The 12,169-nt window shown below is 45.1% G+C and overlaps 1 protein-coding gene across 4 annotated transcripts in view; it reads left to right on the top strand.

Annotated features, from left to right (window-relative positions):
* UNC13B (unc-13 homolog B) overlaps nucleotides 1–12,169 on the top strand; it is a 436,326-nt gene that overhangs the window by 410,233 nt on the left and 13,924 nt on the right. For all 4 annotated transcript variants that reach the window (XM_075327051.1, XM_075327042.1, XM_075327033.1 and 1 more), the window contains 4 exons: nucleotides 931–1,074; nucleotides 6,182–6,259; nucleotides 7,784–7,861; nucleotides 9,687–9,775. In XM_075327051.1, coding sequence (XP_075183166.1) covers nucleotides 931–1,074; nucleotides 6,182–6,259; nucleotides 7,784–7,861; nucleotides 9,687–9,775 — 389 coding nt within the window. The remainder of the gene's footprint in view (nucleotides 1–930; nucleotides 1,075–6,181; nucleotides 6,260–7,783; nucleotides 7,862–9,686; nucleotides 9,776–12,169) is intronic.

Genomic DNA, 12,169 nt, shown 5'->3' with positions numbered 1-12,169 from the left:
GCGCCCATACGCCGTGCCGATGCACTTTTCGTCCTTGTCGCTGGTCCGCGCAAGGGGTTGCAGGCTTCTAAAGCCACCCTGGCTCGATGGATCAAAGAACCAATTCTAGAGGCCTACCGTTCTGCGGGGCTTCCGGTTCCTTCAGGGCTAAAAGCCCACTCCACCAGAGCCGTGGGTGCGTCCTGGGCATTACGTCACCAGGCTTCGGCTCAACAGGTGTGCCAGGCAGCTACCTGGTCCAGTCTGCACACTTTCACCAAGCATTATCAGGTGCATACCTATGCTTCGGCGGATGCCAGCTTAGGTAGAAGAGTCCTGCAGGCGGCAGTGACACCCCCGTAGGGGAGGGCTGTTTTGCAGCTCTAACATGAGGTATTTATTTACCCACCCAGGGACAGCTTTTGGACGTCCCAATCGTCTGGGTCTCCCAATAGAGTGCTGAAGAAGAAGGGAATTTTGTTACTTACCGTAAATTCCTTTTCTTCTAGCTCTTATTGGGAGACCCAGCACCCGCCCTGTTGTCCTTCGGGATGTTTTTTTGTTGTTTGCGGGTACACATGTTGTTCATGTTGAACGGTTTTTCAGTTCTCCGATGTTATTCGGAGTTAATTTGTTTAAACCAGTTATTGGCTTCCTCCTTCTTGCTTTGGCACTAAAACTGGAGAACCCGTGATACCACGGGGGGGTATAGCCAGAGGGGGAGGGGCCTTGCACTTTTAATGTAGTGCTTTGTGTGGCCTCCAGAGGGCAGTAGCTATACCCAATCGTCTGGGTCTCCCAATAAGAGCTAGAAGAAAAGGAATTTACGGTAAGTAACAAAATTCCCTTCTTTTTTTCTAGGGTCTCTACTTCTAAATCTTAAGCTCAACTATAGCGAAGGGTAAGCATATTGGGGTGCATTAACCCTTTCTCCTCCCGTTGTCTTCGCAGTTCCAGCAGACGTCGGAGCACGCCCTCTTCTCCTGTTCTGTGGTTGATGTATTCACGCAACTTAACCAAAGCTTTGAGATCATCAAAAAGCTCGAGTGTCCCGACCCGGACATTGTGGCTCACTACATGCGAAGGTTCGCCAAGGTGAGCGGTTACTAAAGTTTTTGTTGCGTTTGCGCATTTTTTCCATTTGCTTTTTTTTAGGCATGGTGATTGCAAGGGTTCAAGCGATGTACCCCCGCGATTGCTGCCAGACCCGGCTCTTACTGCCCGAAGCGGTGCCTGTGCCACTCCAGGCAGTTTAACCCCCTGAATGCTGCGATCAATGCAATTGCATTATTCAGGAGGCAGGGAGAGGGATCGCTTATCTCTCCCTGGCAATCGGGTCCCTGTAATGCAATCACAGAGACCCGATCGATGCCATGGTAACTCAGGGTCATCACCATGATGACCCCGGGTTACTGAGCTACAGAGAGCCTCACACTCCATGACGTATGCATGGTGTATGAGGCAAAGTGCTGCGCTATAATTTACTATAGTGATAAAGCACTGCAGGGGATTATAGAAACGCAGAAAAAAAAACGCTGAAAAAAGTGACAGCTGCTTTTCAGCAACAAAATCTGCAAGGAAAAAAAAAACCAAATAAAAATAATTAAAAAATGGAAAGGAAAAAAGAAGCAGCGTGTGCACAGCAAGTCAGGATTCTCATAGACTGCTGGGATACTTTTTTTTTCTTGCTTTTATTGATTAAAATAAGCAAAGAAAAACGCAAAAAAAAGCCACATGTACATAACCCCTTCACTGCCACGGATGCGTTATATCTCTACGGGTTTTTAAGCTCTCCTAATGTTTGCAGTGAATGGCGTCATTTCTAAACAGCAAGCTGAGATCCTGAAAGGGTTGAGGAGTGTAAACCCAAAGTAAATTAGAAAGTTATAGAAGTCATCATTAATATACCATAAATATTAACCCCTTCCCCAAGAGCTGAGCCCATTATACAGCTGCCACCTGTCACTAACGGCAGCAGTCACGTTTAGGAATTGCCACTCTGGGGGAGCAGCCGATTAAGCGCCCGGTTTAAAATAGAAAAAAATCTGTTGTTAAACATAAACATAATTTTAAAAAAAAAAAAAAAAATGTAAACGTTTCCTAATCCGAAAATAAAAAAATGTTAAAACAAAAATCATATTCATTAACTTACCTACTGTAAAAGTTTTGTCTATCAAGATATTAAATTATTTCAATCCATAAGATTGAGTATAAAATCAAAATGCCAGAATTTCTGTTTTTTTATTCACTGCACCTCCCACAAAAAAAAAAAATAAAACACAAAATAAAAGCGATTAAAACTTCATATGTTCCCCAAAACAGTACGAAAAACCTACATAGAAATATATGCAGCTGTCCTGCTCTGGTCAGGAGATCCCTGGCCAGTCCAATCGTTGTAGTCCGAGCTGGGACGGATTGTTATACAGGCATCTGGAATGTACTCTAAAACTGTAAAAACAAAATTTAAAAAAAAAACCAATGTTAGAAGTGTAAATTTTTTATTTTTTTTTATTATTTACCCTGTAAACTTTCATTACAATATATGGGATTATGAATGGTGTCCTGATGTCAATTGAAGAAAAAAAAAAGTTGTCTTGGAACAAGAAGAGAGACAAAAATGATAAACACAAAGACAAAAAAAAATGTTTATTTCCAACTGATTGGAGCCAGGGTACAGTTTATTTTGAGTGTGTGTTTATTTTTTTATATCTATATACATGAACTACTCACAAAGTTTGGGATATTTGGATTTTGGGTGAAATTTATGTAAAATGTAAAAACGTTCACTCTACAGTGATATTTTATCATGACAGTAGGGCATTTAAGTAGAAGCAGCAATGGTGATTTCCTCAATCAATTTTTTGAAACGTAAGCCAACAACAGTGGTGGGTATACCACCCAAATTTGTGTTTCAAAACGTGGCCTGGAGCATGACAGCTGATAACAACATCTCCTGCTGTTCACAGGTGGAGTTACTGTCTGCAGAGGCATGGCATCCCACTCTTCTTGAAGGGTGGTCCTCTGGTTATTGAGTTTCTCGTTTACAGAATTACAGCCTCTGCACAGCGACTCAGCTGATCCCATAGGTTTTCTATGGGATTCAGGTCTGGAGAAACTGCAGCCTCTGCATTTGAGGTCCTCAGTCTCCAACAGCCATTCCCTAATGATCTGACCTCGATGAGCTAGAGCATTCTCCTCCATGAAGATGAGATTAGGCCGGTGTTGTAATGCAGTCACAAGGACTGGATTAATGATGTTGTTCCAGTAGTAGGGGCTGTCACTGTGTGACTAGAAACACCTGTAAACAGTGTGACATCACCACCAAGAGCTTATCTGGTGACAACAGTGGCTGATACATAGCGCACTCAATGATGTCTCCAACATGGCTGGTGGCCATCAATTCTGCTCAGCATGAGTCACCTTTCATGAGAGAACAACACTGAGGCCACTGATCCCTTGTTCAGTGTAGATGATGACTGTGTCTGGTGGTGTGGTCAGGTACCCTTGCAGGTTGTCTAGCACAGACCACACTGATGTAAATGGTCTCGAATGTTCTGACATGATACTTGGGTCCCTCTGCCCTTCCTTAAAAGGAACCTGTGATTATAAGCTGCGGCCAACACCAGTAAGCACTTATATACAGCATTCTAGAATATTGTATATAAGAGCCCAGGCTGCTGTACTTTTATTGTACTCACCTAGGGGGCAATCTGGTCCTATGGGTGTCGCCGCCTCCTCTCTGCTGCTCTTGCCATCCTCCTCTTTTTTGAGGCCCATGTGCATGATGCGTCCTACGTCATCCACCCAGGCTGGTATTACGGTCCTGCGCAGGCACACTTCAATCTGCCCTGCTGAGGGTTGGTCAAAGTACTGTAATGTGCAGGTGCGAGGAAAGGTCAGAGACTGCCCACGCACCACAATAATTTGATCTTCCCTTAGTAAGGCAGACCAAAGTGCGCCTGCGCAGGATCACAATGGCAGCATGGGTTGATGACACAGGATGTGTCATGCACACGGGCTGCTAAGAAGGAGGACGACCATTATAGCAGAGAGGAGGCGCCGGACCGGAGAACAGCGAAACCCATTGGATCGGACTGCCCCTTAGGTGAGTATAATAAGTGTTTTTTACGTTCTACAGAGCAGCCTAAACTGTTATACACAGTATTCTGGAATGCTGTATCTAAAGGGCTCACTGGTGGTGGCCAAATCTGATGACAGGTTCCCTTTTAAATGTGCCTTGTGTGGCATTCATCATCTGGTTTCCATTGTTTACAATGAAGATGTAATCAGTGTGGGATGTGGCACTTCTCTGCTTTCTGTGCCTCTTCCAGTCTCTCTGCATCTCTGTAAAGCCTGATGGTGACACTCTGTGATACTCTAAGCTCAGTGGCCACCTCTGTATGAGAATCCAGCTTGAAGCCTCGCAATGGCGCGGTATTGCTGATCAATTGTGAGGTGTCGTCTTGGTCTGATGTCAAAATATGAACAGCACAATGAGGAGGTTACTACCAATTCTAATTAAATCCCAAAATATCTTGGGCGATTTCACAGATCAAACACCTTTTGTGAATTTTGCCATTAAGCTGCTTGATAGAGAACAGAAAGTTGTGCAAAAAGCCCTGAAACACTGAACAATTGGACATGAGCATCCAAAAGATTAGAGAAGGTCACATTAAGGTCAACGGAAAAGGTTAGAGGGCATTTTAGGGTCAGCCTGAAATTTCATATATTGATATAAAATAAATATATATTTTTATATTTTATTTTTTTTAAGATTGGGTTTTTTTCTGCTTTATGTGGAAGCCAATTTTAAGAGCCCATCCTGATATATTTTATAAAAAAAAAAAATTGCACTGATTTATGGTTCAGGTACCTCGATAATCTGCAGCGTGAAGATTCAGTGTAAAGGTGCAGAATCTATAGAGATGCGTTTAATGTTATTAGAACCACAAAAGGTGTTTGATAAAGGTAGAATATACTAATCATACACCACTAAATTAACTACCCTCATAAAAATATATTTTATTCATAAATATTTAAAAGGAACCCCTATAATGTTCTCTCATGTAGCAAACACAGACACATAAACACACACAAAAGTGCAGGTGTCAAAACAGTGCTTTACTCACACCAGAGGATAGCCCGGAACAGATGGTTAATTGAAAGAAAATGTAGATGATTTTCAGTATATATCAGGATGGGACTAATCTATATAGTTCCTATACTCCCCCATTCCTGACAGCAGAGGGTGTCTTAATGTTTTGGACATCCCCCGCTCCAGATGACTCACCCTCACTGTCTCTATTAGCCTCTAGCAGGGGCAACCACCACCAGAAAAAGTGAAAAATAATGTGATACAAACAGAACCACAAACATACAACACTGACAAATATGGGTTAGATGTCAATAGTTCTCCAAATAAATATAGTTTCCCTATTACAGGAACCCTAGATTGTTAGGGAAGAGTCGAGAGGTCTACTTATCTTATAGACACCCTCAACTCTCCCGACGCGTTTCACCCCCCCCCAACGCAATACAGGGGATCATCAGGGGATCAAATTAGCATCACTCCTCAAAAAATGACACAAAAGGGACTACTATTTTCAGTCACGAGGAAAGTCTTATTTTTCCTTAGTAAATGGAATGGTCAATAGATGTTCACTCTAATCCGGCCAACTGTTATAATTTCCTATTGGCTAGTGCCTGATCTTAGATATACCAGGATACTGTATAAGCATCAATGGAAGACTTCTTTTCCAGCGACAAATCTTAGATAAACAAATTGGTTTGCTCTAAAATAGTGCTTTATATCCACTCTGATTTTTGATATAGGTGAGGAGAAAAGACTAATCATGGCGGTTTCCACTTTGTTACAATGTGCACGGCTTACATCAGTCCTGCGGAGAGAAGGGGGAAGGAAAAAGATGTTTCCCGTCCTAATGGTGCATCAATATGTCACCCATCACTCAGGATATCAATAACTATAGTCCTTCCTGATTTTCATTGGGGCTCAACCAGCAAGGACAGATAAGTCCCGAGTATCGACACTCTTAACGCTGGGAGCTCACAATTAATGTCTTCCTCTAGACCGTACCGTGGAATGTCAGATCGCCGCCATCATTGCGTTTAATGTTATCAAAGGAGAGGAAGTAAAAATGTCTAACGTGATAGGAATGTGTGACGCGTTTTCTCCCCTCTTTAGACCATCAGTAAGGTGCTGCTCCAGTATGCCGAAATCCTGTCCAAGTCCTTCCAGTCCTACTGCTTCAAGGAAAAGCTGGTGAGTAATGGCGCCCTCCAGAGGGAGAGTCCGCTTTGACTAGACTAGCTGTAGATCTGCAAGGATCAGGCTTGTTCCCAAATCTGTGATAATATTAAAGGTGACCTGTCACTTGTCCTAAATATTTAATATTATTACTTAGGGTTAATCCCATTGTTCTCCCGAATCCGCTGATGTTTTTCTTTTGCTCCTTGGACTCTCTATTCCCGAGATATGGCCCAGTATTCTATGTACAGATTTTTTTTACATTTTTTTGCCAAATGGGTGTGGTCCTCAAGAAGACGCCCATGAGGAACTGAGGAAAACGCCCACTTGGAAAATAAAAGAGTAGATTTATATTCAGGGAAGTGGGGCCCATATCTCAGGAACGGAGAGGCCCAGGAAGAAAATAAAAAGGACGCCGGATTCAGGAGAACAGCGGCTTTTACAAGAAGTAAAAGAAATGTTTGAGAAGTTACAGGTCCTTTTAAGAGGAATATATTGGTATATGTAAATGAACCTGTAGTATTACATTCACTGCCCACATAATTACACCGTTTACTAATTATTTGAGGTTTTATTTTCTGATCTGATCTTTTAGTGGACTTTTTTTTATTTTATTTTTTTTTTTATTTAAATGTATGTATTTATTGCTTAAATCTATATGGGTTTCATTAAAATTTTACACCATTTGGCATTTACACGCTCCATTATTTTTTTTTTTTTTCCCCCCTGCACATTCAAACTTTATGTGGTGATAAATCAGCTCAGAAGAGCTCAGAAAAAGACAGATAGCAGATTGAACCTCTGTCAGTCGATCATGGCTCACTGACAGATTCCCAGTTAACTCGTGCTGTAGCCAGCCATGGACAGCGCTATAGAGAGGCTAGAGGAGGCAAATTTTTAATGAAACCCAATTGCAAAAATGATTTTTAGCCTCAAGTAAATGTATTTAAGTAAGAAAAAAAAGGTGTTCCAAGAGGTGAACAACCCCTTTAAGTTATTAACTTCTTTAAATATTGCACAGCATACCATAGTAAATGTAGAATAAATACTTAGAAAAAAAGGATTATATGGAGGGGACATGCACGCAGAAACAGAGCTGCAAACTGCAGAGATAAGTAGTAATATATGGATAATTAACACTGACAGGTGCGCTATAAGAGGGCAGTGTGATGTAAAACCCAGCAACAAGACGGGAGTTTACAAACCTTAATAGCCAGCAAGCATAAAAAAACACAAAGGTCCACAGAAGCCGTGAAATATAGCACAACTCTGATATACGTTTCGCCTACAGGTTTCTTCAGGGGGTGATGAGAAAGCTATAGGTGAAACGTACAGCACCTCTGGGGTTTTCTGCATTTTGTGGCTTGTACTTTTGTGCATTGCTTTTTATACTGGCTAGCTATTTGTTGTGTACTTTGTATGTTGTATACTCCTGGGTCTTACGTCACGCTGCCCCTCTATAGTGTGTATATAGTATAACCGCTCCTGTACGGGGTCTGCGGTGCATTCTGTATAATCGTGCCCATTTATCTTTTCCAGCCTTGCATCCTCATGAATAATGTTCAGCAGCTCCGAGTGCAACTAGAGAAGATGTTTGAAGCCATGGGAGGAAAAGAGGTGACTATCAATATTTCTAATCATTCATTCTGCACACCGAGCCCAGATCTTGGGCCTAAATGCATCTAATATGAATGTGACACATCTGAGGAGCCGCAAGGTTTCCGCCGTTCACTGTGGGATTCCTTTTTAGCTGCGGCGTTCACCACAGGAGTCCCCCGACCTCTGCTGAGGAGTCTGAGCAATCAGCGCTATCCGGAGCATCAATCAATGTTTTATTAATCTCCCGTCACTTCTCGTCTCCCGGGGTCCCGCGGTGCAGCATTGATTTCCTGTACTGCTTATTAACCTCCGGTGCATTTTACAGATCGAGGGGCTCGGGGTGAATTAAGTCTGAACTCGGCAGAAGATGGCACATTCCATCTAATTAAGAATTGTGAATATTCTAAGTCTTACCCCCCTCTCTGGTTACTGAGCACTCCTTACATAAACCTTCAAAGAGGTGCTCTGTGCAGGAGAGGTGCATTATGGGAGTGGTTCTGTGCTGGAGAGGTGCATTATGGGAGTAGTTCTGAGCAGGAGTAGGGCATTATGGGAGTGATTCTGAGCAGGAGAGGTGCATTATGGGAGTGGTTCTGAGCAGGAGAGGTGCATTATGAGAGTGGTTCTGAGCAGGAGAGGTGCATTATGGGAGTGGTTCTGAGCAGGAGATGTGCATTATGGGAGTGGTTCTGAGCAGGAGATGTGCATTATGGGAGTGGTTCTGAGCAGGAGAGGTGCATTATGGAAGTGGTTCTGAGCAGGAGAGGTGCATTATGGGAGTGGTTCTGAGCAGGAGAGGTGCATTATGGGAGTGGTTCTGAGCTGGAAAGGTGCATTATGGGAGTGGTTCTGAGCAGGAGAGGTGCATTATGGGCGTGACTCTTGCAGGAGAGGTGCATTATGGGAGTTGTTCTGAGCAGGAGAGGTGCATTATGGGAGTGGTTCTGAGCTGGAAAGGTACATTATGGGCGTGGCTCTGACCAAGAGAGGGGCATTATGGAAGTGGCTCTGACCAAGAGGGGCATTATGGGAGTGGCTCTGACCAAGAGAGGGGCATTATGGGAGTGGCTCTGACCAAGAGAGGGGCATTATGGGAGTGGCTCTGACCAAGAGAGGGGCATTATGGGAGTGGCTCTGAGCAGCAGTGGGGCATTATGGGAGTGGTTCTGAGCAGGAGAGTATGATGATGGGAGTAGTGTGGGGCAGGAGAGGTGCATTATGGGAGTAGTTTGGGGCAGAAGAGGGGCATTATGGGAGTGGTTTGGGGCAGGAGAGGTGCATTATGGGAGTAGTTTGGGTCAGAAGAGGTGCATTATGGGAGTGGTTTGGGGCAGGAGAGGTGCATTATGGGAGTGGTTTGGTGCAGTATCAGCGTATGATGAGGGCAGGGTAGGTGCACTGGCTCTTGCAGACGCTGTATAATGAGGTACTCCTGATTATTGCACTGCTTTTTGTGCCTCCTGTGATTTGGTAATTGAGGTGCAGCGCCCCCTTGTGGCTGTGCCTGGCTATAGCTGGTCATTCTGTTTCTGGCCCTTTCTTCTGTATCTTTTTCCTCCCAGTAATGGCCAGCGCTCCCTGTCTGTGCTGCGTTTGCTCCTTTGATGTGAGCAGTGGTGATGTCTCCAGCAGGGAATATCCTCCCGCTCCTCTATAACTAGCTTGTTAAATCCAGCACACAAGAGGGGCAGCGTCTGCGGCTGAGACCCCGGGTCAGGCTCTAAATCTGGAGCCCGCCTGGAGATGCCCAGAAGACCACATCTGAGCCGGCGCCCCACACGGGGTCTCACCCTCACAATGTGGCGGGATCACCGCAATAATCCTGTGTTTTCTCTGCTTGTAGCTGGATCCTGAGGCCAGTGACACGCTGAAGGAGCTGCAGGTGAAGCTCAACAACGTCCTGGATGAGCTCAGCACGGTGTTTGGCAATAGGTAGTGTCTCCATTCCTCACCTTTTGTAAGATCTCTGATTGCTGTCCATAATTAGTAACATATATGGTTAAAAACCCGTTTAGTCCTGCAAATACAGCTGCAGTTGGTAACATTCAAAAGTCCACAACTGGACTCTGTGGTTGTCAGTGCATGCTGGGAGTAGTAGTCGCACAGCAGCCGTAGTGTCCCTGGCTGCTACACCGATACAGATCGAGCAGGCTGGGGCTTCAAGATATAGATATACACAAGAATATATCCATTCCATCATGGCAGCATGGTAGTATGATGGGGGGATCGGTGGCACTGCGGGTGTATGACAAGGAGATGGGAAGTATAGCTACAGGTGTATGGTGGGGCAATCAGTAGAGCTATAGGTGTATGATGGGAGGGATTGGTGGAGCTACAGGTGTATGGTGGAGGGATCGGTGGTGTATGGTGGAGGCATTGGTGGTGCTATAGGTGTATAATGGGAGGGATCGGTGGAGATATAGGTGTATGATGGGAGGGATCGGTGGAGATATAGGTGTATGATGGGAGGGATCTGTGGAGATATAGGTGTATGATGTCAGGGATTGGTGGAGATATAGGTGTATGGTGGAGGGATCGGTGGAGATATAGCTGTATGATGGGAGGGATCGGTGGAGATATAGGTGTATGGTGGAGGGATCGGTGGAGCTACAGGTGTATGGTGGAGGGATCGGTGTTGTATGGTGGAGGCATTGGTGGTGCTATAGGTGTATAATGGGAGGGATCGGTGGAGATATAGGTGTATGATGGGAGGGATCGGTGGTGCTATAGGTGTATGATGGGAGGGATCTGTGGAGATATAGGTGTATGATGGGAGGGATCTGTGGAGATATAGGTGTATGATGGGAGGGATCGGTGGACATATAGGTGTATGATGGGAGGGATCTGTGGAGATATAGGTGTATGATGGGAGGGATCGGTGGAGATATAGGTGTATGATGGGAGGGATCGGTGGAGATATAGGTGTATGATGGGAGGGATCGGTGGAGATATAGGTGTATGATGTCAGGGATTGGTGGAGATATAGGTGTATGGTGGAGGGATCGGTGGAGATATAGCTGTATGATGGGAGGGATCGGTGGAGATATAGGTGTATGGTGGAGGGATCGGTGGAGCTACAGGTGTATGGTGGAGGGATCGGTGTTGTATGGTGGAGGCATTGGTGGTGCTATAGGTGTATAATGGGAGGGATCGGTGGAGATATAGGTGTATGATGGGAGGGATCGGTGGTGCTATAGGTGTATGATGGGAGGGATCTGTGGAGATATAGGTGTATGATGGGAGGGATCTGTGGAGATATAGGTGTATGATGGGAGGGATCGGTGGACATATAGGTGTATGATGGGAGGGATCTGTGGAGATATAGGTGTATGATGGGAGGGATCGGTGGAGATATAGGTGTATGATGGGAGGGATCGGTGGAGATATAGGTGTATGATGGGAGGGATCGGTGGTGCTATAGGTGTATGATGGGAGGGATCTGTGGAGATATAGATGTATGATGGGAGGGATCTGTGGAGAAATAGGTGTATAATGGGAGGGATCGGTTGAGATATAGGTGTATGATGGGAGGGATCTGTGGAGATATAGGTGTATGATGGGAGGGATCGGTGGAGATATAGCTGTATGATGGGAGGGATCGGTGGAGATATAGCTGTATGATGGGAGGGATCGGTGGAGATATAGGTGTATGATGGGAGGGATCGGTGGAGATATAGGTGTATGATGGGAGGGATCGGTGGAGATATAGGTGTATGGTGGAGATATAGGTGTATGATGGGAGGGATCGGTGGAGATATAGGTGTATGGTGGAGGCATTGGTGGAGCTATAGGTGTATGGTGGAGGGATCGGTGGAGATATAGGTGTATGATGGGAGGGATCGGTGGAGCTATAGGTGTATGATTGGTGGGATCGATGGAGCTATAGGTGTATGATGGGTGGAGCTATTGGTATATAATGGGGAGATCAGTGAAGCTACAAGAGGTTGCCGGGTATCAGTGGCGCTTTAGGTGTGTGATCAGTGGAGCTGCGGATGGTGGGACGGCTGGGTCATTTTTGGGCAGTGCCAGCTGTCTGGGTTATGAAAAAGGTTGTATTAAACCAACTACTGACAGTTTTACTCCTCCTCGGTCCTGATCACAGGCTGCCCGCCCTCTCCGCACGCTGCGCCCTGTGGCGTCTGTCTGATTCTAATCTTGAAGGACAGTATATTTCTGGCTGTTCTCATAAGTGGATGGTTAGGAAGGAGGCTGACGCTGCGCTGTAATGAGGGATCTGAGGACACGCGCTGCTTCTGGTCAGGGATAAATGGTATAAATGATTCCAGTAAGGAGGGAGTGGGAAGTCTCCGGTGTCGGTGTGGTACA

Source organism: Anomaloglossus baeobatrachus, chromosome 1, assembly GCF_048569485.1.
Source record: "Anomaloglossus baeobatrachus isolate aAnoBae1 chromosome 1, aAnoBae1.hap1, whole genome shotgun sequence".
NCBI classification, from domain to species: Eukaryota; Metazoa; Chordata; class Amphibia; order Anura; family Aromobatidae; genus Anomaloglossus; species Anomaloglossus baeobatrachus.
The sequence above is the reverse complement of the archived record's forward strand: the minus strand, read 5'-3'. Positions and strand labels throughout refer to the sequence as shown.